Source organism: Stomoxys calcitrans, chromosome 1, assembly GCF_963082655.1.
Source record: "Stomoxys calcitrans chromosome 1, idStoCalc2.1, whole genome shotgun sequence".
Lineage (NCBI taxonomy): Eukaryota > Metazoa > Arthropoda > Insecta > Diptera > Muscidae > Stomoxys > Stomoxys calcitrans.
The window spans coordinates 76401874-76427691 of record NC_081552.1 but is presented as its reverse complement, the minus strand read 5'-3'; the positions used below and the strand labels follow the sequence as shown (position 1 = coordinate 76427691).

General features: G+C 39.3%; 2 protein-coding genes across 2 annotated transcripts in view; both read left to right on the top strand.

Moving 5' to 3' along the window:
• LOC106086837 (calcium/manganese antiporter SLC30A10) overlaps nt 1-18001 on the top strand; it is an 88868-nt gene extending 70867 nt beyond the window's left edge. The window contains exon 4 of the mRNA XM_013251648.2: nt 16635-18001. Coding sequence (XP_013107102.2) covers nt 16635-17515 — 881 coding nt within the window. The 3' untranslated portion in view covers nt 17516-18001. The remainder of the gene's footprint in view (nt 1-16634) is intronic.
• Nucleotides 18002-19274: 1273 nt separating this feature from the next.
• Nucleotides 19275-25818, top strand: part of LOC106082928 (uncharacterized) — a 120586-nt gene continuing 114042 nt past the window's right edge. The window contains exon 1 of the mRNA XM_059360081.1: nt 19275-21556. The gene's annotated coding sequence lies outside the window, so the exon portion shown is untranslated. The remainder of the gene's footprint in view (nt 21557-25818) is intronic.

Sequence of the window (25818 nt, the reverse complement as noted above, 5' to 3'; positions counted from 1 at the left end):
TGTTTAAAGAATATAAGGCGTTGGTAAAAACTTTATTTCGCCAGTATAACAATTGATCAAGATCGAGAATATTTATCTAATGCCCAGAAGAAATTGTACAAGGAAAAGTGTATCCAGGTAGAACCAATTATTGCCTTTAGCCCCTAAGAATGGGGTTTCGCAAAGATTTAATCGCACAGTGACTGAAAAGATTAGATCAATGTTGCTAGATTCAAAAAGTCCGAAATATTTATAGAATGAATAAAAGAAGATGAAAACTGGACTCAAATGAAGTATAAAGCTGGCTAGTCGTAAGAGGAAATCTTCAAAAGTATGGAATAGACTAAAATTGCAAAGTTGCCTATGCTTCGAATAGTCTTAGCGGTGCGAATACGCCATGGATATTTCTTTGGCCAGTTGGGCGTGAAAACAGCATGTATACATGGCTCACCTGACGGTGTTAATTACAAAAAATGGCGTTCGCTGCAAGCTGGAAAAATCTCTTTATGGACTCAAACAAGCATCCAAATGCTGGAACAATAAGTTCAATGACATCTCTAAGCTTTCTACGTTCGAAACATGACTACTGCCGATATATGAAGATTAATAAGAAGAAAAATTACGTTATTAATTTAATATTGTATGTAGATGATCTTCTTATAGTTGGAAGTAAACTCGAAAGCATCAACAAGCTGAAAGAAAGCTTTAGCGGAAATGTTGGACGTTCCAACGATCCAGAACCTCTTAAATATTTCCTTGGTATAAAGTTTGAAAGCGAAAATTATTGCTTGGCTTTATCTCAAAAGAATAACATTAGTAGGTGTTGGAAAAATTTAGGCTTTAAGATTGCAATCCATTTAAGACACTGATGGAAATGTTCTACAGTTACAAGCATCAGAAAAAGGGAACAAACTCAAAAGCCAATTGACAGATAATTTTACGAAATCCATTGATGCTACGAAATATATGAATACGCGACAGGAGCTTGGATTAGTTGATTGAGAGGGGGTGCTGAAATACTTGTTTCAATCAATTTAGTTTTGATTTTCAATCAACATAGTTTTGAACTTATAAATTTATATAAAAGAAACGTTTTCTTCGAATACATTAAATTTCTGTTTCTTATGAATTCTTAAATATTTGGTGTGTTTAATTTTGCTAGTGCAAGACCTTTTTAGTGAACATATGACTGCGTCGTATACAACTGTCTCTAAATAAACGAGGCTCAAGAATTCGTGAATAATTTCCCATTTTCAGCATAACGAAAGGCTCTATTACACGGCATGTAGAGTTGTACATATTGTGTGATACAAACGAAATTAACATATAAATCACTTTTCAAAAAAAGCACATTTAATTTTTTTCGATTAGAGCGTGTTCTATTCCTTCTGACAAAAACATATAGAAATTAGCTTTATTGTTCTGTCAGTCGAATGAAGCAACCCTAAATTAAATTGTTTTCACAAATTTGTGGTGGCATCATTGGACCGTACTTCTTCAGGGGTGATGCAAATCGTAACGTCACTGTGAATGGTGAACGCTACAGTGAGATAATATCCACTTTTTTTGGCTAAAATGTAAGAGCTTGACTTGCATGACATGTGGTTTCAACAAGATGGTGCCACTTGCCACACAGCACGCGTGGCAATGCACTTATTGAGAGGCGAGTTCGGTGATCATTTTACTTCAAGTTCGGGACCGGTCAATTGGCCGCCTAAATCGTGCGATGTAACGCCTTTAGAGAATTTTTTGTGGGACTATGTTAAAGCTCATGTCTATACAGACAAGCCCCCTTCCATTGATGCATTGGAAGACAATATTGAAGCATTTTTCGTGAGATACGGCCGAAATGTTGGAAAGAGTATGCCAAAATTGGCCATTGCGCAGTCAAGGTCAACATTTGCATGAAATAATCTCTAATTATACGGACCGTGACCGTACTATCGATTTAAATAAAGATTTCATGTAGTTTCTGAATTTTATGTGTTTTTTTTCTAACTTTCCTAAGCTCTTAAAAAATGGCCCCTTAGTCCACTGATAAACCCCTTTTTCTACTTTGAAATATAGCCATTAGCAATATATTATTGCCTCTGGAAGAAAAGGGCGTATGCTGACGTAGGGACTATTAGGGGGAAAGTTTCCCAGCATTCTAAGAGATATACTTCAGGAAGCCCTAAGTGCGACAACGATGTGGTTTACCGTAAGTGGTCTAGTCGTAAATCCACGTAAGACAGAAGTCGTTTTTGTCATCAGAAGATACGAGTTACCTACATTGGCACCGCAAACGCAAATACCTGGGTGTTTTCCTGGACAGAAAATTGAACTTTAAATCAAAAATTTTGGAAAGGGCAAGAAAAGCAACTCTTGCCCTTTAAACGTGCAAAAGACCCATTGGCATAGCTATGGAGTTTAAACTGCGTGTCATGCACTGGGTATAAACTGCAGTTGTCAGATCTATAATCCTATATGATGTTGTAGTCCGGTAGACGGCGCTTCAAAAGTTGACTTACTGTTCAATAGTCAAAGGATGGCTTGTTTGTGTATCACAAGCGCACTGAGAACGACACATTCTGAAGCACTGAATTCAATGCTACACCTAATGCCTCCGGATATTGTGGCTAGATAAATTTCTGTGGCCACTGCCGTGAGGCCAAAGGAGCTTTCTCTCTTCACATATGCTTTAATCCTCTCCCCCTGAAATAGTTCAAGTCCGATATAACCTCCGATTCGAATCTATGGAGCCTATTCCTCACGAAAGCCGGATATTGGCGTAGAAGGAGTTACAAAGTTTCGTCGTTCTCCCCACATGAATGCCAAGGGTAGACGCTAAATATTGTACTTATCACCTTCAGTACTCGCCGAGTTCTTAACTAGGATAGCATTTCCAAGTTTCTCTTCATCAAAACTCTAGTGTCAGGTTGTCCGTCTTCTTACATCACTGTGGTTCGGCACTCAAATAATGCAGTTCACGCCTTCCTTGATCGCCCGGATCTCCAATTGAAGGACCGTGTTATGATCAAACACGGAATAGAAGAATTCTGTTTCTGGATCTATAAAGTAAATATATATTCCCGTTCTCTCCCCTAGCTTCAGGCCATCTATGTACCAACAGCTCCTTTGTGCCAGGTTTCCATTCCTGCACTTTTGGTATTTGTTGGAATTCACACTCGATCTTAATCGTCGTCACAGGTATTCGACTCGAAACCTCGGCACTATAGTGGGACCTACTTGTCCCTATCATGTATGTATTTCCCCCATTGTCCTATTTCTATAAAGTCTACTCTAGTGCCCTAATAGACATGGTTCTTATAGGACCACTTAAGCCAATTTAAATTGTCCGTTGGAACTATTGTAATATTCTTATGAGGGACTTTCTCCTCAACGTGTAACATAATACTAACGACGCGTATGTCAGAATTGGCCTCACCACGCTTAGAGGTTTTCCGTCTCCTTTTTGGATCTTTGGAATTACTGCAATATCTTGGGGACATATCCACAGTCAGCAGCCTGGTAGTTCTGGTTAAGTTTCCAGTCCAAGATCGCGCTTAAGTACTTTCCTCTATCCGATATTGATATAGTGCCATTTAGGAAACGTAGGCCCTCGTATTTACTTATCTTCGCCTTCGTAGTGAATTATAAGATCTTTGTTTTCTGATGGAGAAGTCACGCACAGGAGCAGTGATAAAATAATCAACGAGGGGGCCTGCCATATACTGTTTGTCATCTCTGTGCCCAAGCCCCGCAGCTTATCCAAATGGTTTATCCATACTCTGAAAGCCTAGTCCGCCTGTCTAAGGACTGGTTGAATGTATAGGTCTCCACATTGCTAAAACTGTGAGTTTACAAAAAGTTAGCTAGCACAAATCTCTTCATATCCAAATTGGGTTATACTTGTCCAGTTTAGTTTCGACTAATAATATCCATATCAAGTACGGTGTTTATTTCTTATTTACTAATAGGTCCCTGCTCTCGAAATTGGAGTGCCTCTTAAAATCCACAAAACGTAAACAAGCCTCCTGCGTCTTACCAATGACTTCTCATCTCTACCCACTAACAAAGCATAACACCCACATTCCTTTTTAAGATTGGTGATACTCTTTTATACCCTCCACCATAGGATGGGGGCATACTAATTTCGGCTTTCTGTTTGTAACTCCTCGAAATATTGGTCTAAGATCCCATAAGGTATATATATTCGTGATCATCATGACATTTTAATTCGATCTATCCACGTCCGTCCGTCTGTCTGTCTATCAAAAGCACCCTAACGTTCGAAGGAGTAAAGCAAGCCGCTTGAAATTTTGCACAAATACTTCTTATCAGTGTAGGTCGGTTGGGATCGTAAATGGGCTATATCGGTCCACGTATTGATATATCTGCAATATAAACCTATCTGGGGTCTTGACTTCTTGAGCGTCTAGAGGGCACAATTCCTATCCGATTTGGCTGAAATTTTGCACGACGTGTTTATTGAGCCCCATATTGCCATATTACACATTATTATTGAGCCCCATATTGCGATGGTCAGTAAATTATTGTTGTTTTAGGGTTGGTAAATATGCCTGATATAGAGGTGTTTTGGGAAGTGGGGTGGTCCTTCAAACACTTAGCACTAAAAATATTTCAGCATCGAGCTCTACTCTCAAACATCATTTATTTGAATCCCATATTGCCATTGGCCTCAAAATTGGATATCAAATTCATTTTCTAATCTCAAATACCTTATTGTAAAAGTCAGCTAATATGTCCGGTTTAGGGTATGGGCCCTAAAAACTATCAATATCAAGATCCACTCTCTTCAAGACCCAAAGTGTCATGGTGAGCAAATACGTCCTATTTGGGGGTTGTTATGGGGATGGAACGTCCCCCAGACAATTGGACCCGAATGTTGATATCAGATTCGTGGTCTACTCCCAAAAACTTTTCATTACTTACTTACTTTAATTGGCTATGACAGAATACTTCTTCCACTAGCCGAACGTAGAATAGCGTTCCAAGGGCCTCGATCTACTGCGCTCATTATAAAATCTCTGACACCAAGTTTCGAGGTGTCTCCCACAACATGATCTTTCCATCGGGCTTTTGGTCTTCCCGGTTTGCGCGTACCACCGTGTTTGCCTTCAAAAGACTTCTTTGCTGGAGCTTCTTCATCCATTCTGACAACATGACCTGGCCAACGCAGCCGTTGTATTTTGATGCGTGTAACTATGCTATCGTCGTCATACAGCTCATACAGCTCGTGGTTCATACGTCGCCTATATTCTCCGTTAACGCAAACTGGTCCATATATTTTACGAAGAATCTTTCTCTCAAATACTCCAAGCACTACCTCATCTGCTTTCACAAGTACCTATGCTTCAGAACCATATAACAGCACGGGTAGTATCAGTGTCTTGTAAAGTGTAGTCTTCGTCTGTCGAGAGATGGCCTTGTTTCTAAACTGCTTACTTAGTCCAAAGTAGCATCTGTTTGCCAGTATTATTCTTCGCTTTATCTCAAAACTGGTGTCATTCGTTTCGGTTACGGCGGTGCCGAGGTAGATAAAGTTACTGACTATCTCAAAGTTGTGATTCCCAACTTTCTCCATGTTCTTTATCTGCTCGGTTGTACAAGGCTTTTTGGGAGTGGAGACCATCCATTTCGTCTTATCTCCATTTACTGCCAGACCCATTTTCACTGACTCTCTTTCGATTCTTTCAAAGACTGCAGTTACTGCTTCCGGTGACCGATCTATGATATCGATATCGTCGGCATAGGCAAGTAGCATGTGCTCTCTTGTGAATAGTGTGCCATATCTATTCACTTCTCCATCTCGTATAATCTTCTCCAGCAGGATATTAAAGAGATCACACGATAGGCTGTCTCCTTGTCTGAAACCTCGTTTGGTACTAAATGGTTCGGGGAGATTCTTTCCTATTCTTACTGAGGAACACGTATCAGCAAGTGTCATCCTGCAGAGTCTTATTAATTTTGCAGGGATACCAAACTCAGACATGGCTTGAAATACCTTTGAACGTAAAGGAGTATCGAAGGCGGCTTTGTAGTCAACAAAGAGGTGGTAGGTGTTGATTTGTCCTTCTCGGGTCTTTTCCAGGATTTGGCGCAGTGTGAATATCTGGTCTAGGGTGGATTTACCAGGTCTAAAACCGCATTGATAGGGCCCAATTATCTCATTGACTTTAGGTTTTAATCTTTCACACAGTACGCTCGAGAGTATCTTGTATGCGATGGGGAGGAGACTTATTCCTCTGTAGTTGGCACATTCTGTCTTGTCTCATTTCTTGTGTACGTGACATAGTATGCTGAGGTTCCAATCATCGGGTATGCGTTCTTCTAGCCAGATTGCGCAGATAAGCTGATGCATGCGCCTTATCAGCGTGTCGCCTCCGGTCTTAAATAGTTCAGCGGGTAACCTGTCTGCTCCTGCTGCCTTGTTGTTCTTTAGTCGGGTTACTGCTACTTGGACCTCATTCTGACTAGGAGGTAAACATTATATACCATCATCAGGGATTGGTTCTGCGGTATCCTCTTCGCCGCCAACATCGGACACTAGCAGTTGGGTAAAATGTTCTTTCCATATCCTCAGCATGTTGTCTGTGTCAGTTACCAGATTTCCTTCTTTGTCTCTGCAGGAGGATGTGCCTGCACCAAAGCCATCGGTTTGGTGTTTAATTCTTTGGTACAATTTCCGGACTTCATTAACACTCCTGTACATCTCAATTCGCTCGCACTCACGTCTTTCCATTTCCTTTTTCTTTCTGCGGAATAGACGTTTCTCCTCTCTCCTTTTCCTCTGATACCTCTCCTTCATCTGGCGCGTTGCTACTGATTGCAGGGTTGCTCTATATGCCGCATTCTTGGCTTCAGTAGCATCTCGACACTCTTGGTCGTACCATGGGTTTTTTGGAGGAGGCTTTCGGTACCCAAGTACGGATTTCGCGGCATTTTCCATGGAGTGGGCAATAGTTTGCCACTGCGCCATTATATCATCGGAACAAGGAGTGCTTTCATCAAGCAGTTGGGTCAGTCGAGTGGAGTATGCCTTTGCCATTTGTTGTGTCTGCAGCTTTTCAATGTCCAGTTTCCGTGCAGTGTCAGATCGTACTTTCCTCGCCATGTTCAATCGGGTGCGAACCTTTGCTGCAACAAGGTAATGATCCGAATCTATATTCGCTCCACGGATCGATCGTACATCTAACACGCTGGATGAATGCCTTCCATCCATCACAACGTGATCGATTTGGTTTCTCGTGTTTTGATCGGGTGATAGCCATGTGGCTTTGTGGATATTTTTATGTTGAAATCTGGTGCTACTAACTACCATGTTTTTTGCCGCGGCGAAATCTATCAGCCTCAACCCATTACTGGACGTTATCTCGTGGAGGCTAAACTTTCCGACTGTTGGACCAAAAATTTCTTCCTTCCCTATTTTCGCATTAAAATCTCCCAGAACGATTTAAATATCATGGGCGGGGCAGCGGTCATATTCTCTCTGTAGGCGCTCGTAGAAAATATCCTTGGTCTGCTCGTCTTTGTCTTCCGTCGGGGCATGGGCACAAATAAGACTGATGTTGAAGAATTTGGCTTTTATGCGGATTGTGGCTAGCCTCTCATCCACCGGAGTAAAGCTGGAGACTAGGTGTTTAAGTCTTCGACTAACCACAAATCCGCAGCCAAATTCATGCCTCGTGTTATGGCAGCTTTAGTATAGTTCGTCACCGTTTGGTGTTGTAGTGACGCCATTCCCAGTCCATCGCACTTCCTGTAAGGCGGTTATGTCTGCCTTGTACTTCTCTAATACATACGCCAGCGCGTATACTGCACCTTCTCTATAAAGGGTGCGGACATTCCAGGTGCAGATCCGCAAATCATGGTCCATTTTTCGTTTGCGTGGGTCGTCAACGTTGGGGGGGTCCGTTTTTACTATTCCTTTGTTTTTCATAGTAGTTCTATGTTTTCCGGGGGCGGGTTACTGGCCCAGCGCCCCAACCGCATGGGTTTGTGGGATTGCATGTATCCCTCGTTGTGGCGAGCCGCTTGCTCCAAGATCCGACGCTCGCCGCCAGCCGCTCCTAACCTTTGAACAGACGCTGATGTTGGCCATTGGTTATTTGAAGGCGCCAATAACTCGCCTTGTCATCTCGAGTATCATTGGCACATAGTATTTAGTTAAGAGCCAGTGCCACCTGACTCCTCACTGAGACTCTCCTCTCGAAAATCGCTGACTGCCCGCGGCCGCATTTGCAGCTACTCCGCATAAAAACGGAGCTTTCCACCATCCGCAACCTGGGGACGCGCCCGGTAGCTTTCAGCTAAGCTTCCCGTGATAACGGTGGGCACCACACAAGTCGGAGCTCAAAGTTCCAGCCTGTGTGGTGCTCATAGTCATCCCGTATCGGCCGGGAAAAACTTTTCATTTGAGCCCCATATTTCATAGTCGGCCGGTTTCGGGTGTGTTTTTGGGGGATGGGGGTCGTTCAGTGACTTGGCCCTGAAAATATATATCAGATTCGTGTTCTACTCTTAAATACTTCTTATTAGAGCCCCATATTGGAATGGTCAGCAAATACGTCCTATATGGGTAGGGTGTCCCCATACACACTTTTTCCCGAAATTTGATTCCCATATTGCCATGGTCGGTAAATACGTCCGATTTAGAAGTTTTTTGGGGGTTAGGGTGGTCCCCAAACACTTCGTCCGACAATTGCATATCAGTTACGTTTTCTAATCTTAAATGCCTTTTTTTTTAAATCCCATATTGTCGTGATTGGTTTATATGTATATTTGGTAGATTTTGGGGGTGGGGCGTCCCCCCTAGGTACCCCATCCGAAATTTGGTTACCAAATTTTTGTCTTTAGGTTCCAGTAAGTAAGTCGTACCCATCTCGGAGATCTGGCGTTTCTGAAATTAGGGCAAGAAAATTTTAAGAAAATCGGTTCAGCCGTTTTTGTGTCTATACGGAACAGACAAACAAACAAACACAAATTAATTTTTATATATAAGAAGATATATGAGCTATATGTCCCATTATAAGACATTTCTAAATATATATATCAAAATTCAAAATGCTACTTATCAAAGCACGAAAAAAATTGTTAAAACTTTGTATTGTAAAGGGTGATTTTTTTGAGGTTAGGATTTTCATGCATTAGTATTTGACAGATCACGTGGGATTTCAGACATGGTGTCAAAGAGAAAGATGCTCAGTATGCTTTGACATTTCATCATGAATAGACTTACTAACGAGCAACGCTTGCAAATCATTGAATTTTATTACCAAAATCAGTGTTCGGTTCGAAATGTGTTCATTCACCGTAACGTTGCGTCCAACAGCATCTTTGAAAAAATACGGTCCAATGATTCCACCAGCGTACAAACCACACCAAACAGTGCATTTTTCGGGATGCATGGGCAGTTCTTGAACGGCTTCTGGTTGCCCGGCATCTCTTCTTAGGCAAAACAGGATATACATAAGAAAAAATTTGCTCTGCTATTAGAGCGATAACAAGATATGGTACGGTTTGGACCACAATTAAATTTTATGTTGGAGACCTGTGTAAAATGTCAGCCAATTCGAATAATAATTCCGCCCTTTGGGGGCTCAAGAAGTAAAATAGAGAGATCGATTTATATGGGAGCTGTATCGGGCTATAGACCGATATTAAAAGAAATTAATTTTGGCACCAAAATATTGAAACAACGGTTACGGCGACTATGCGACTAAGCAGCAAGTGTTTTAAAATATGTTTCAAATTTAATTTTTCTTAGCTATGCAAACGAATTCCAGGTCAGAGATTAATTTGAATGTATTCAAAATGTACATCAAAGAATGGTTGTGTGTTAAGAGGTATTTGCAGTGATATCCAAACTATAATTACTTGATAGTAGATCTTGAAGAGCTGTGTATACAGAGTCTTGAGCACATGGGAATTCGTTAACATAGCATATCAGTGGCTGCGCTCCAAATCAATAATATTTTACGTTTATTTAGAGGAAATGAAAAGGGCTATTTGAATAAAAATTAATAGTCATAAATTCCTCTGTTTTTTAATACAAATTAAAGGCCGGTACTATATTCGGTTTTCGCGTTGAAACTCCAAAAAAAAAACAAACGGAAAAATTTGCCGAAATGTGTTCGTTTTGTCATAACTTGTTTTTTCATCTAGGGAAAATTTACATTTCGGGACGCCCGTTGAGAGCACAACCACAGTCGCTGTGCGAAAAGTCATTTTCTTACGCAAAATAAACGCCACCGCCAAACTTCTAATTGTAACTGAGTGTCTGTTAGTGTTAGTGATGTTGCTCACACGTATTTACTCTGGTTGGAAAAAATGAAGTGTTTGTGGATGCATAAATAAGAAAGTATTTTTTTAATACAAGTAAATATACTCGAAAGAAAAATAAATATTTCTTTCACAACATGCAACTCAATCAATCTGTTCGAAATAATAAGGTTTGGGAATGAATGTGTTACAGTGAAAATACTGCGAAATCTTTGATTTTGATTGATATCTTTCATCCGTTTTGGATTGGCGCGACTTCTAGCGTGAGTTGTTTAATTTAAAGGCCCAATGCGAGTGCACATAATCATATAAATCGGTCTAGATTAAGACATAGCTCCCATATATATCTTTTGTCCGATATGGTCTTTTAAGGCTGTAGAACACACTATTTTAGCCCGATCTTAACAAGATGTAGTACGAGGTGTTTTATTTGACGATCCAATACGTGCGCAAATTTAATTAAAATCGGTCCCGAAAAAAAAAACAAAAACAAGTTAAAAAAAAATCAAAACAAAAACAAGTTAAAAGGCGTTAAGTTCGGCCGGGCCGAACTTTGGATACCCACCACCTCGGGTATATATATAAACCACTTTTCGTAATAATCTGGTCAAAAATGCATAATTTATGCCCCCATAACAGCTATATCCAAATATAGACCGATCTGAAGGATGTCGAAGGCCTTAACACAACTCACTGTCCTAAATTTCGACGACAGCGGACAATGAATGCGCCTATTTTAGACCCACCTTAAATCAGGAGATCGGTCTATATGGCAGCTATATCCAAACCTGGACCGATCTAGGCCAAATTGAAGAAAAATGTCGGAGGACTTAACACAACTCACTGCCCCAAATTTCAGCAAAATCGGACAATAAATGCGATTTTTTTGCCCTAAGACCTTAAATCGAGAGATCGGTCTATATGGCAGCTATATCCAAATCTGAATGATCGGGCCAAATTGAAGAAGGATGTCGAGCGGCCTTACACAACTCACTATCCCAAATTTCAGCAAAATCGGATAATAAATGTGGCTTTTATGAGCCTAAGACCTCAAATCAGTGGATAGGTCTATACGGGGGCTACATCAAGAAATATTCCGATATAGCCCATCTTCGGACTTAGTCTGTCTATGGACAAAAAAGAGGTTCTGTGCAAAGTTTCAGTTCAATATCTATATTTTTAAAGACTATAGCGTGATTTCGGCAGACGGACATGGCTAGATCGTCTTAGATTTTTAAGACGATCAAGAATATATATTCTTTATAGGGTCGGAAATGGATATTTCGATGTGTTGCAAACGGAATGACAAAATGAATTTACCCCCATACTCCGGTGGTGGGTATAATAAAAAATAAAAAACAAGTAAAAGCGTGCTAAGTTTGACCGGGACGAATCTTATGTACCCCCACCATGGGTCGGATTTGTCGAGTTCTTTTTCCAGTATCTCTTTTTAGGCCAACAAAGGATTAAAGAAAATAATTGCTATGCTATTGGTGCTATATCAAGTTGTGGCCCCACTCGGACCACAATCGAATTGAATGTTGGAGACCATAATCGAAGTCATTGCGTAAAATTTCAAACATTTCGAATAAGAATTGCATCCTTTGGGGGCTCAAGGAGTAAAATAGGTAGAGCGGTTTATATGACAGTTATATCAGGTTATGAACCGATTTGAACCATATTTGGCACATTTATTGGAAGTGATAACAAAACAAGTCATTCAGCCAAATCGCATAACAATTGCCAACAATCAACAATACAGTTATTGGAAATCATAGCAAAATACATTACGCAAAATTTTAGCCGTATCGGATAACAATTGCGCCCTCTAGTGACTCAAGAAATCAAGATCCAAGATCGGTTTATATGGCAACTATATCAAAACATGAACCCATATGGCGAATTTACAATCCTAACCGACCTGCACTAATAAGAAGTATTTGTGCAAAATTTCATGCGGCTAGCTTTACTCCTTCGAAAATTATCGTGCTTTACGGATCGACTTAAAGTGCCAAGACAATGTAGAATATATATACTTTATGGGGTCTTAAAGGAATATTTCGAGGAGCTACAAATTGACGAAATTTGTATACTATGGTGCAGGGTATTACAAATGGTACTCAGCTGCTCATGACCTCATCGTATAAGTGCATCCTGAGTTTAATAAAAGAGAGTTTGTGGTGCATAGTTGGACCAAATGACTGAATTGATTTTAATGAAATTGGCATCAATAGAAAGATATTTTTCCAGAGATGAGCAGAATATATATGAAAATTAATTTTCCGAAAGAAAATCCATGAAAATGAGGAATTAATTTTCAATAAAATAAGAAGACGCACAATAATTGTGCGATGAATGTAAAGCAGCGATGTCCAGCCCCTTACGGCAGCGTTGATAGCAAGTCATACGTATTCTTATTCTCTTTGTTCCAGTCGCTGTTAAGACAGTAACGAATGAACATAGTCGGCGGAGAGTTGAAACAAGTAAAGGAAAGAGGGTGTAGTATTTTTGCTTCCATTATGTAATGGGTCCCATATGTTTAAAAGAATGTTCGTCTAGACTAAGATTTACTTGCAATATTGAGATATGTAGTTTAATATTATCATGCGATGAAAAATTTCACTATTAGAACAGGGTTCTGTAGGGGATTGCCCTGCCATCGGTATGTAGCGCGATCTGGTAATATGGGGTTTCGAATGGGGGTCATCCTTTTTCTTTAAACCACCTATCATGACAATGAGGGTTTAACAAGTACAGAACATGTTGCCTTACTATGACAGTATAGGGATCAAATTCAGGGTATTTGAGAATAAAGTAGGAATTTTAAATTAAAATTTTTTGACAACAATCTCAAGGGCCTCCAAAATGACAGGATTTTAGGGGTAGAGTACGAACATAACATTCAAACAGTTAACAAGTGGCTGAGAGTCCGCCTTATACTTAAGCTGATATGTAGCCCAATAATGGCATTATGATATTCAAATGAAGGTTATATGGCAATAGTGTAGTCATGTGTTCCCTCCACATGTAAAAGCTCTAAACAATCCGCCTTATTCCGGTGGGCGATGGCGTAGTCGAATGTGTAAGTTTTTACAAATTGGTATTAAGGTTGTCGAAGAGGAAAATTCGTTTGCATATTTGGTATCACATAAGTCGAATTCGACTGCCAAATTTGAGGAAAACAATAGATTTATAAGTTAATTGCATTCTAAACTACATTGCGCCTTTTTGTCGAAAGAGTATGGAACCAATATTTGTCTATTATCAAACTGTCGAAGGGGAATAAGTTACGGAATACCATAGGATTGTAAATTCGGTATATAAAGTCAAGTTTCTACCACTCGCCCTCCTTCAGTTCCCCCAAAACGGACATATAACCCGATAATAATAATATGGGGAATAAATTAAAAAAGGGGATGCGAATCCTACAAATAATAAATGAAAAATAAAAAACCATTTTGAGCTAAGTGTCTGTGCGGCTGCACAATTTTAACTTTTTGAAATATGCACTGCATTCAACCGAAAGGTATTGATTGGCAAGTTGTGCATGCCAACAATCTGGAGTTTATTTGAAGTCAAGATACATCCATGAGACCTAAAAGTTTAGATTATAAATACAAGTACATTTTTATTTTGCACTCAACCAAATTTGTTATTCAAAACAGCAAACATGTTTGCGAAAACGGCAGTCCTTGTCTGCTGAAAATGGAAAAGTAGACATTACTGCTGTTTCAGCAAACATAGGGCTGCTCTATTATCAAACATTTCGGTTAGCTAAATCAGCAAATAAAATATGCTGTTTAAAGTACAAAAATCTGCTGCTGTTATGCTAATTTTTACGTTTGCCTATTAATTGTTTTGATTACTTCAGGCATTTTTAAAATTTTTTTTGGAAATTTTGTTGGGAGAGATGATTTTAACCTTTGAGACACACATTTGCTTGTATTTTATTTTTTCTTCTTACACCCTTTCATAATTAAGCAGCACACAACAAACTTTTCAGCATTGAGCCCACTGCTCTGAAATTGCAAAACTACTGCTGTAATACCAGGACTACTGCTACAAAAGCAGCAAAATTAACTACTTATATTCAGCAGACAGTGTTTGCTATTTTCAGCAAACTTTTTTCTATGAGTGTGTGTGTTGTAGAAGGCTCAGCGGAACGTGCTTGGGTGGGGCTAGTTATTATTATTATCGATTCTTATGTTGTTGTTGTTGTAGCAGTTTGTTGATTCTTCTTACCGGTATTATCCCATTACAACTTTGCACTGCAATGGCATTCAAAACGTCTGACCTGCACTAAAAATATTTCAAATTGCAAAAATATATTTCACAATAATACTCGCATAATTTTGTTTACCAATGTAAACATATAATGCATAATTATCCTCCAACGGATATTTTCCAGATTCATGGAAAACCTCAAAGATAATTCCAATTAAGAAAAAATCCAATAGTAATGAGATTTCTAACTTGCGACCTATATCTTTATTGTCAAATCTGGGTAAACTTTTTGAAATGATTGTCCGTACTAAAATGGATAAAGGAATCACTTTACCATATATTCCAAACTCACAATTTGGTTTCCAAAAAGGGCATTCCACAGTTGATGCTATGACAAAGTTCACAAATGATATTGTATTGAATTTAAGAGCAAAGAAATGTACTGTTGCAGTTTTTCTTGACGTTGAAAAGGCTTTTGATCATGCTTCCCACTATGGTATATTAACTAAAATGATAAGGATAGGGTTTAGTCCTCCGATTATAAAGCTTTTCAAAAGTTTTTTTACGAATAGACAATTTGGCGTACTCTTCAAAAATCAGTTGTCGGAATTTTCAAATGTTAATTGTGGTGTCCCGCAAGGATCGGTTTTAGCTCCACATTTATATAACATTTTTATGAGTGATTTTCCCCACAACTCCGAACATTCCTCGGGTATTTTGTATGCGGATGATTCCCTTTTATACTCTCACAATAAATCGCCAGCATGTGCTTTGGTCCAAGTCTCGCAATACCTCCATGAGGTTAAAAATTTTTATGATAAATGGGGTATAAAGATAAATACTTCAAAATGCGAAGCCATTTGCATAAGAAATGCATCGGGAATATGCAAGCGCTTTGTTGTACCTGAGAGTAAATCCTTGAAGCTATTTTTAAATGGCATTGAAATTCCATTTAAAGAGAAAGTTAAATATTTGGGTGTAGAGTTTAACAAACTTTTTAAATTCAACGTACACGCGCGGAAGGTCCGTAATAAGGCCCAGGGAATATTCGCATCGTTTCAAAAAATTCTTGGATACAAATCTTTGCCTGTAAATACGAAACTTTTATTGTACAAGACTTGTATTAGGCCTGTTATCTTATATGGTTTTCCAGTTTGGTTCAGTATATCCCCCATTGTTATGAAAGAACTTGAGATTTTTGAGCGGAAAATTTTGAGACTTTGCATTGGGAAGAATTTTAAGCGCATTAACAGAAGATATTCAAATAATTTCATTTATTTGAATTCCAAGTTGAAGCGGCTTTCTTCCTATGTGTGTGATCTTTTGGAGAAATTCAATTTAAGATTAGGGCTTCATGAGAATTCTCATATGATTGACGCTACGAATAGTCAAGCGAACATTGGTTGGTATAATGCTCAGTATTTATCTCCCTTGGGATATATAAATGAACCTGAATCGGGTACTATCGCTTTTTACGAAAAGGCACTAGCCGGTACTCACCGTGGTTAGCTACATCTTAACCTACTTTTCCCTGTTTTTTTTTTTTTAGTTATAATTGTTATTATTTTTTGCTTATTTTATTATTTGTAGCTTAAAGTTCAAACCCTAGATTAAGATTTTTCTATTTAATGTAGTAGTCTCGGGAGCAAGGACGTCAATAATTCTAATTTCATGTATCCATATTACATTTTACCTTTTATGCTAAAGCCAGGTGCTGAAACTACCTAATATGTTATTGCGATAATACATTATAGTCATAAGTTTTCTTTATTATGTTTCTAATTCTACTTCAATGTTTAAAAAAAGACTCAATAAATATAAACTTTAACTTTAACTTTTTTTAAATGCATAATTATCAATACACCTAAAAGCATGCTATATTTTTATAGAAACCTTCAAAAAAGAAGGCGGTTACAAAACTGAACATTTTTAAACACATTTTTTAAAGAAATCGCCCTAGCATGACTACTAATGCTGTTAGCTCCTTTTTATACCCAGCTGGGAATTGGCATACTTGCATACTTTCTATATATGTTGCAGGTTGTATACCTGAAAATCTTAAGCAATGTCTGTTTGTATTTCTTAAAAAAAAAATTAAAACACTTTTAATTTTTGCTAACTTTTTATATATATTTTTTTATTTTCAGTGAAAGAAGCCTGTATGATCTTACTACAGACAATTCCTGGCAACATTGATATGGACAATTTCGAGAGCAATCTTGTGACTAAATTCCCCCAAATTGTCAGCTATCATGATCTTCATATATGGCAATTATCTTCACACAGTTACATCGCTACAATACACATAATTTTTAAAAGTCATAAATTCTATGAGAAGACTGTCGAAGATTTGCGTTCCTATTTTCAAGATCATAGAATAGCCTATATTACCATACAGCCTGAATTTCAGACAGAAGGTATAGAAGGTGCAACCACTGCATCGACGGAATGTCTAATACAATGTCAGAATCCCGATTGCGCAGATAAAGTATGTTGTAAAGATTCACTAACCGATTTACGAGAGATTAGTGTAACCCCAAATGGTGATATGGCCCATGGCAAAAAATCTAAAAAGTATCAACACCATCACAATGGTCATGGTCACGGGCATGGCCATGCTCATGGTCATAGCCATAAACATAAGCATCAAAGTCATAAACATGGTAAGGGAGGCAAATGTAAAAAATCCCTAAACGATATCAGATATACAGATGTTACGAATAAACCAAAAATGGAAATGCCCGAAGAAACAGAACCAAAGACTCAGCAAAGGGCAACGGCAAACGTGGAAGTTCCTATAGATGATATAAGACAGTTAAAAGCAGAAATAAAACTAGAAGGGGGAAATCAAAATGAAAATGCAAAGGAACCTACAAATGACAAAGAATTATTACAAAATCCAAATACTAGAACTAAGACTGAAGCTTCCATTAATAGTGATGCCATAAAGGCCAGTGAAACTACAGATGTATCCAGAACTTACTGCAATGGAGACAATGAATTCGAGGCTAGTTGTACAAAATGTTGATAACTTGAAAACACACACACACGCATTCAAATACTCGGTGGAATTTAACCTTTCATATGGAATTGCACTGTAGTTGTAACTGCATAACAGGGATTTGCTAGTTTTCCATAAAAAGGATTTTAATATTATGTATTTTTTACACACATGCATATTTACAAGGACGTACCATATCTAATAGATTTAGTAAAAAATAAAAATAAATAATTGTTTGCATTAGAATATGTTTTTAATTAAGCTTTAGTCCCTTACATATATTTTTACAAAGTCCATTTCGTATTGGCCGATACTGTCATAGAAGTATCTTCTATTACACTTAGACCTTAAGCATTTGAAAAGCCAAATTGTTAATGAAAACAAAAAGTTGTGACTAGTTTTGTAAGTTTCATACATGTGCTATTATAAACAGATTATATTTTAAGTCAATGTTATATTTTAAGATTTAGTTTTTTCTTAAATAAATGTTAAAATTATAGAGCATTTAGAAAATCTTTTTGTTTATCTTACTTTGTATATTTATCCGGACAAGAAGTACAACTTTAAATCGGTAGATTTTCGTGGATCGCCCCACATTTGGCCAATTTTGACAACAGTGAATAGCCATGTGCTCGCCTGGAGTTATCCGTTGCCTTAAGCCACTTGTGTCCAATTTTTCCGCTGGATAGTAGGCTAGCTACAATCCGCATGAAACACAAATATTAAAACATCATTATTATCTGTACCAGGTGACTTGCTACAGATAATGGAAACCAAGCAACGGTTCTGATGGGTTTTGATTTGGCAAAATCCAGGCTTATCTTGGTCTTCTTTCATTTCAAATGTGGACACAAACCTCCCCGAAAACACAACAGGTGGCAACGGCATACTTCACTCGGTCTAACCTAACCTAACCAAAGCAGCGCAATGACCATTGCCCACTCCATGGAATGAGCCGCAACATCCGTACCAAAAGCCTCTCCCAAGGAAACCATGGTAACACCAGGTGTGTCAAAAAGCTATGGAAACCAAAAATGCGGGATACAGGGCAACATTACAGTCAACGCAACGCGCCGGATTAAGGAGAGGTATGGGAGAAAAGGAGAGAGGAGAAACGTTTTTTCCACAAGAAGAAGAAGGAAATGAAAAGGCGCGAGTGTGAGGGAATAGAATTAAACACCAAAGCGATGGTTTTGGTACAGGCACACCTCCTACAGTGACCAAGAAGATAATCTGGTAACTGATACAGATTGTGTGCTGAGGATGAGGAGTGAACTCTTTTATCAGCTGCTGTTATTCGAAGATGGTGGCTATGAGTATACCGCAGAACCAATCCCTGATGATGATATAGTAGGGATTCCAAGTTGGGACGAAAAGTCGACTTTAGACTTTTCGACTTTTTGTCAAAAATTTGCAAAATTTTCTGAATAAGATACTTTTATTTCTTACAAGTTTTCTAAACTTTTGCCATCAAGACATAATCATTTCTTTGTATTTTCATAAAAAGGAGGCATTCAAAATTGGAGCATTTTTATATCAGACCATCCCGCTATCTTAAAATCAATATGGTTTATTTTTTTGCTAAACTCTAAATTCCATATGTATCTCAGAAGAATTGACAAATGTTACCTAAATAGAAATATTAGCAAAACCAAACTTGTATCTCTGAGCAGCTTTCTTTTCGATTAATCGACTGCAAAATCGACTATTCGATTTTTTTAACATTGAAAGTCGACTTCGATGTTTTGACACAAAAAGTTGACTAATCGATTAGTCGAAAGTCGACTCTGGGATCCCCATGGTATAGAATGTGTACCTCCTAGTCAAAACGAGGTTCACGTATCAGTAACCCGGCTGAAAAACATTAAGGCAGCAGAAGCGATGGGTGCAGGCTGAACTGTTTAAGACAGGAGGCGAAGAACTCATATCCGATCATTGGAACTTCAGCATACTATCCCGTACACAAGAAACGGGACAAGATGGTATGTGCCAAGTACAGAGGGATAAGTCTCCTCCCCATCGCATACAAGATACTATCGAGCGTATTTTGTGAAAGATTAAAGTCTAATGTCAACGAAATAATTGGGTCCTATAAGTGTGGCTTTAGACCTGGCACGGATTTTGAAGACTGCATAGCACAACAACTGCTCTGCATGCCATCACCACATACATTTGCCGTGACTTTAATCAGCCCAGGCCATGTGATAGGACGTGACACTCGACCTATCGAAGGCATTCGACACGGTCAACCATGCCAAACTCTTTGAGGACATCGCCAATACGTCCCTCCAGGTAGTCCCGAAACACTGGTTCGCGAATTATCTGTGTAGTCGCCAGTCATTTGTGGAATTTAGGGATAAGAAGTCGAAACACCGTAGAGTGAAGCAGGGAGTTCCCCAAGGCGGGGTGATATCTCTTGCACTGTTTAACCTCTACCTATCCTCAATTCCACTGTCTCCAGACGGCATAGAGACCGTATCATATGCGGGCGATTGTAGGATCATGGCATCAGGCCCCCCACCCCTTAATGCCATCTGCAATAGTTAAACATCTACCTCAACGGACTTGCTTCTTATTTCGCTGCAAGAAATTTGAAGATATCTGCCACCAAATCTTAAGGCACATTGTTCACTATATATACGCATCAGGTGCGTAGAGAGCTGAAAGTGATGGTCGACGGAGTGACAATTCCGACCATCAAGTGTCCCAAAAAATAGTGTCACATTTGACAGCTCTTAAAAATTCTCCTCACATGCCACAGTAATTTGCGATAAACTCAAAAGTAGAAACAAGGTCCTCAATACACTTACCGGCAGCACTTGGGCTGCTGACAAAGAAACCTTGTGTGTCCAGTGTCTCCCGTCAGATTTGTTACACGCAGTGGAATAATATACAGATCTGTCAGAATGAGTCAGAATGACGCCCTTCGAACTGCAATGGCTGTCTCCTCAGTTCTCACGAAGACAGAACTACATCCTGTCTAAGCAATACCTACTGGGCTGTTATCGCAGAGACCTTCCAAACCATCATCTTGTGGATAGGTATTCACCGCCCAGAAGCCTTAAGGTAGATTTACATGATCTAGAGCATGAGGTCCAGCGCTACAAGAGAGAACGTCTAGATCAAGCGGGCCTAGACAACATTCGTGTAGACATGGTAGCAGATGCGGTGAATAGCTACCGGGTGAATGTGTTCCTTTGAGAACGACCGCCTCCTATTGCAACTGAAGAAATTGACCTCCCCCGGCAAACCAGAGTAGTTCTGGATGAATAACGATCCAGCAAATGCAGCCGCCTCATTTCCTACAAAGTAAGAATTGTTGCCAACGTGCAGGATGTATGTCCCGATTGCGACCAGGGACCACGCGTCACCTCTTTAACTACTCAGCCAGACCCAGATCCCTCTGGATGCATCCCATCTTAGTCACAAAGTTCCTGGATCTTGACACTCAACAGAATCAAGCAGACGAAAGAAAATGGAGATAGTTGGGAACTACAACTTTGAGGTAGTTAGCCACTTTATCTACCTCGGCACCGCCGTTACCGAAACAAACACCAGTTTTGAAATAAACTGAAGGATAATATTGGCTAACAGATGGTATTTTGGTCTGAGCAAGCAGATGAGGAACAAAGCTACCTCTCGGCTACGGCTTCGAAGCATGGGTACTTGCGAAGGCAGATGACGTAGTACGTGAAGGGTTTGAGAGAAAAATCCTTCGTAAAATATATAGACCAGTTTGCATTAACGGAGAATTTAGCCGTCGTATGAACCACGAGTTGTATGACGACGATAGCATAGTGAAACCCATCAAAATACAACATGAGTTGACTAGGTCATGCTGTCAGAATGGATGAAGAATCTTCAGCAAAGAATTCTTTTGAAGGCGACCATAGAAGAAAACGTAAACGGGGATGACCCAAACTCCGATGGAGTGACCAAGTGGAGAGGAATATCTGTAAACTGGGTGTCGGAAATTGGGGAGAAGCGCAGAATACGAGGCGCTTGAGCATCTATTCTACGTTCGGTTGAAGAAATAAATTTTCTGTAATGGCCATTTAACGTAAAAAAGTAAGTATTATCTGTATCCATGCCCCAACCAAAAACAACAACGAGCAGGCGAAAGACATATTTTAAGAGCTCCCATAGAAAAGAAAGCTTAGAGAAGATTATCCTACCCTGCAAAAACAACATGTTTTAGCCCTAAAAGAAATCAAACAAAAAGAGTCAGCAATGAGAACTTCAGTCATTTAAAACTTTTCTATGATGGGTGTCGCTCAGAGGCATGCCATGTCGGAGCTAGGAATTTTTACTGCGGAAGAGTATAGGTGCCGACGAGTGGACGCTTTCTGGGATAGCCACTCGAATTAGGCGTGGATTGACACCTTGGTTGCAGAGGCCCTGTGGCAGAATGTTTAACGGAACTGAACATGATTTATCCTGGGACTAAGTAGTCGATGTCTCCAAGGTTTATGCCTCAGCGGCACCCTATGGCACCTCAGCATTAGCAGTTTCTAATACAGAGTCTAATAAAATTGAAAATAGCGTCGGCGATAAGATGCAACCCTGCTTCACTGCTTTATCATTTTCCATGGAAGCGGACTGAAACTTCGGCATTCCTATATAGCTCCCTAATTAGTTTCACAATCCTTTTAGGGATGCCCTTATGATGAATAATAGGAATGTATTAAGTTCTGCAGACCGTTCAATGATAATGGGCAAGGAGTTAATGCGGTCGGCACAAAAAGTCCTGGCCGAAATACGCTGCGGAAGAAGACTTTCCATCACTTTATTTATTGCATTTAGCAATGTAATCCCTTTCCAATTTTTACACTGTGTGAGGTCACCCTTCTTTGGGATTGTGACCATGATCCCTTTCTTCCATTCCAAGGAGACAGCATTTCTATCCCAGTCCTCTCTGATTATGAGGGAGATCGCTTGAGCTATGCGGTGTACACTACACCGCAACAGTTCAGCAGGTGTCAGGGTCCGCTGATTTACCGCTTTTGAATGAGATCAGAACGGCTTCAATTTCTTCACAGGTGGGTGGGGCTGTGGATATATCACTGCGTGGGTTTCGGCGTACAGGGGGATTAGAAGGGTCGGAGTTTGCGTCCTCTGTTACTGGTCCTTTAGAGCTGAAGAAACCGCGCTTTCGATCCTATTGCTGTTCGGGTGTTGTTAATTCCGATCCGTCCTCATCTTTTATTATTGCCGTTGGCCTTATATTGTTGCCGCTTATTTGTTTTATTGACTGGTGAACACCACGCATGTTTTCAATGTTAGCTGCATTTTCGACTTGGTCTACCAGCATATTAAAATATATTCGCTTATCTCTGTGAACTAGGCGTTCGACCAGCGAGGCTGTCACTTGATTTTGAACATAGCAAAGCGTTCCGTAGACGTTTGCGGTGTTTTATTGGGTTGCCCAAAAAGTAATTGCGGATTTTTTAAAAGAAAGTAAATGCTTTTTTAATAAAACTTAGAATGAACTTTAATCATATATACTTTTTTTTCACTTTTTTCTAAAGCAAGCTAAAAGTAACAGCTGATAACTGACAGAAGAAAGAACGCAATTACAGAGTCACAAGCTGTGAAAAAATTTGTCAACGCCGACTATATGAAAAATTCGCAATTACTTTTTGGGCAACCCAATATATCCTCTATAATTTCGTTGCTTATCCATGGTTTTTGGGATCGTCGAGCAATGCCAATGGTCGTCTCTGTACATTCTGCAGTTATGTCGGCCTATATATGAGTGTTATTTTGCAGCTTCTCCGTTAATCTATCAGCGAACGCAGAAAGAATTTGCTGATAAGTACGTGGTGGATTTGATTACGGGTGTTTCCATCTGGTTATTCCCAAGTATACTAACTAAATTTCCTATGAACATTCATTCATTCATTTTTTATAAATCAAACATCGCCCACCCGGGCTTTACATTGACAGATTTAAAAGTTTTCAAGTTTTAAAAATACAAGAATGAATATTAAAATACTATCACTAAAGTAAAGTAACTTTCAAATTTATTGAACTTATTTTTTTTTAATTATTAACATAGTCCAAAGCACAATTATCCGTTCAAACACCAAGAAAAAGCAGCAAATATTAAATATCATCAGTGATGAAAGCGAATTCAATTGAATTACCTATAAGAAATGTTCAAATACAACATGATGGGATCTTTCAATAAGAATTTGAGAATTCCGGGTTGAATTCAAGAATTGAAAGTTAGAAAGAAGGTAACCCCAGTTCACCGTACTTAAGGATATTGAAGAAAAAGCTCTAATATTGAGAAAGTGCTCAAAAGAACACCCAAGTAATTGTTTCGGAAAGTATTCCTAGTCTCATCTACAACGACGACCATTAACGAACCGTAGTATTCTATGGAAGCACCGGATCCGGGATATACCACAGCACCATGCAATATATTAGGGGCATCAGCAACGAATGAGCCAGCATATATTTTATTTGTGTGAGTAAAATAACATTCGAATTGTTGAGCATTTAAGTAAATTGCAAATTGGAAATTTTGCCCATGAATATTCCACTAAGGAACAGGGGCAAACTTCTCACATATCAATGAGTGCAGTCAGATTCAAGCACAAGCTAAATGATAAGGGGCCTCCTTTTTATAGCCGAGTCCGAACGGCGTGCCGCAGTGCAACACCCTTTGGAGAGAAGTTTTACATGGCATAGTACCTCACAAATGTTGCCAGCATTAGGAGAGGAAAACCACCGCTGAAAATTTTTCTGATGGCTTCGCCAGGATTTGAACCCAGGCATTCAGCGTCATAGGCGGACATGCTAACCTCTGCGCTACGGTGGCCTCCGGTTTAAGTATTAGTATAAAATTTAGTTTGAAGCAGATATGTGCAATGTGCAAGAAAAATACAATATCAGAATAAATTACAACGCCCAATGAGGTCATAGTATCAGTCGATTAGGAGAGTATTTATGACGTGAGCTATTGAAAACCACGCATTTTGTTTTACCTATGTTAAGGAACAGGGTAATGTTTAAGCTCAATGATAAGGGGCCTCCTTTTTATTACCAAGTCCGAACGATGTGCCGCTTAACGACACCACTTGGTAGAGAAGTTCTAAAATGGTAGGATACCTCACAAATGTAGCCAGCATTGTTAAGGGGAAAAACACTGCTTAAAAAAGTTCCGATTTTCACACCAGGATTTGAACCCAGGCGTTCGGCGTCAATCTGTCACCATTGTCATTCCTGGTATCGCCAAGTCCTTGCATTCCCATGATTAATTGTAGATTATTGTTGTTATTGCTCACGTTGACAAAAAAATCTCCCATAACAATTTTTTTGTCTCATTTTGGTAGAGAGCGTCTCACTGAGTAGAGTTGGGAATAGAATTGGTCCTTTGTTTCGTCTCCATCGGGTTTGATTGGCGCGTAGCATTGTTCAATAGATATTTTGCGGAATTTCGAATGTAATTTTGCCGTCACGATGCGTTCAGATATAATATTGTATGATAGAAGAGCTCGCTTTGTTTTCGTCAACCAACCCCATTTATTCGGTGGATTTCATTGCCTGAAAAAATAATGTGGTAGCCACATTGAAGATCCATTGTACCGGATTTCGGCCATCATACTTTACTTAAACCGAAGTTGTATTTTGACATCTCGTTCTGGACTTGGTAAAGTCTCGATGCTTCTGACAGAGTTCTGACGTTCCATGTTCCAATCGTGAACCATTTTCTAAATCCATTATTCCATTATTTCTTGTTAATGCTTCTGGAATCGTGTAACTAGTGCTGGGGCTGCCAGAGACCGTCTAGGCCGAGTTTTCTTGATGGTAAATCTTCTGAAAATTCGTGAGCGCCACCGTTGGCCATTTCTTTTGGCTCATCTGCCGCCGACCCTATCGCACGGATCCATCGTGTTCGTATCCATGCAAGCGGGACTCCTGCTTGTGCTAACTTTTTGCTTCGCCCGCATATTTTATTTTATTTCCCGTCAAAATACTAAGCGATTACCAAAATTGTAAATGCAAATTTTTCAATAGACATTCTATTAAAGAATAACGGATATTTCTCTCATAGCAATGAGTACTGTGCGATTCAAGTTAAAGCTGATAAGGCACATCCTGTTTATTGCCGCATCGGAACGGCGCGGTTTTGCCTCTTCACATTCGTTGGACAAAAGAAGTTTGAGTTAAACAGAGCTCTAATATTTTGCATAGAGGTAAATACGCAAAAATTGCAAAAGTTTGTCCATGAACATTCCACTAAGGAGTGCAGTCTTATTCAAGTTTAAGCTCAATCATAAGGGGCCTACTTTTAAAAACCGAGCCCGCAGTGCGACACCTCT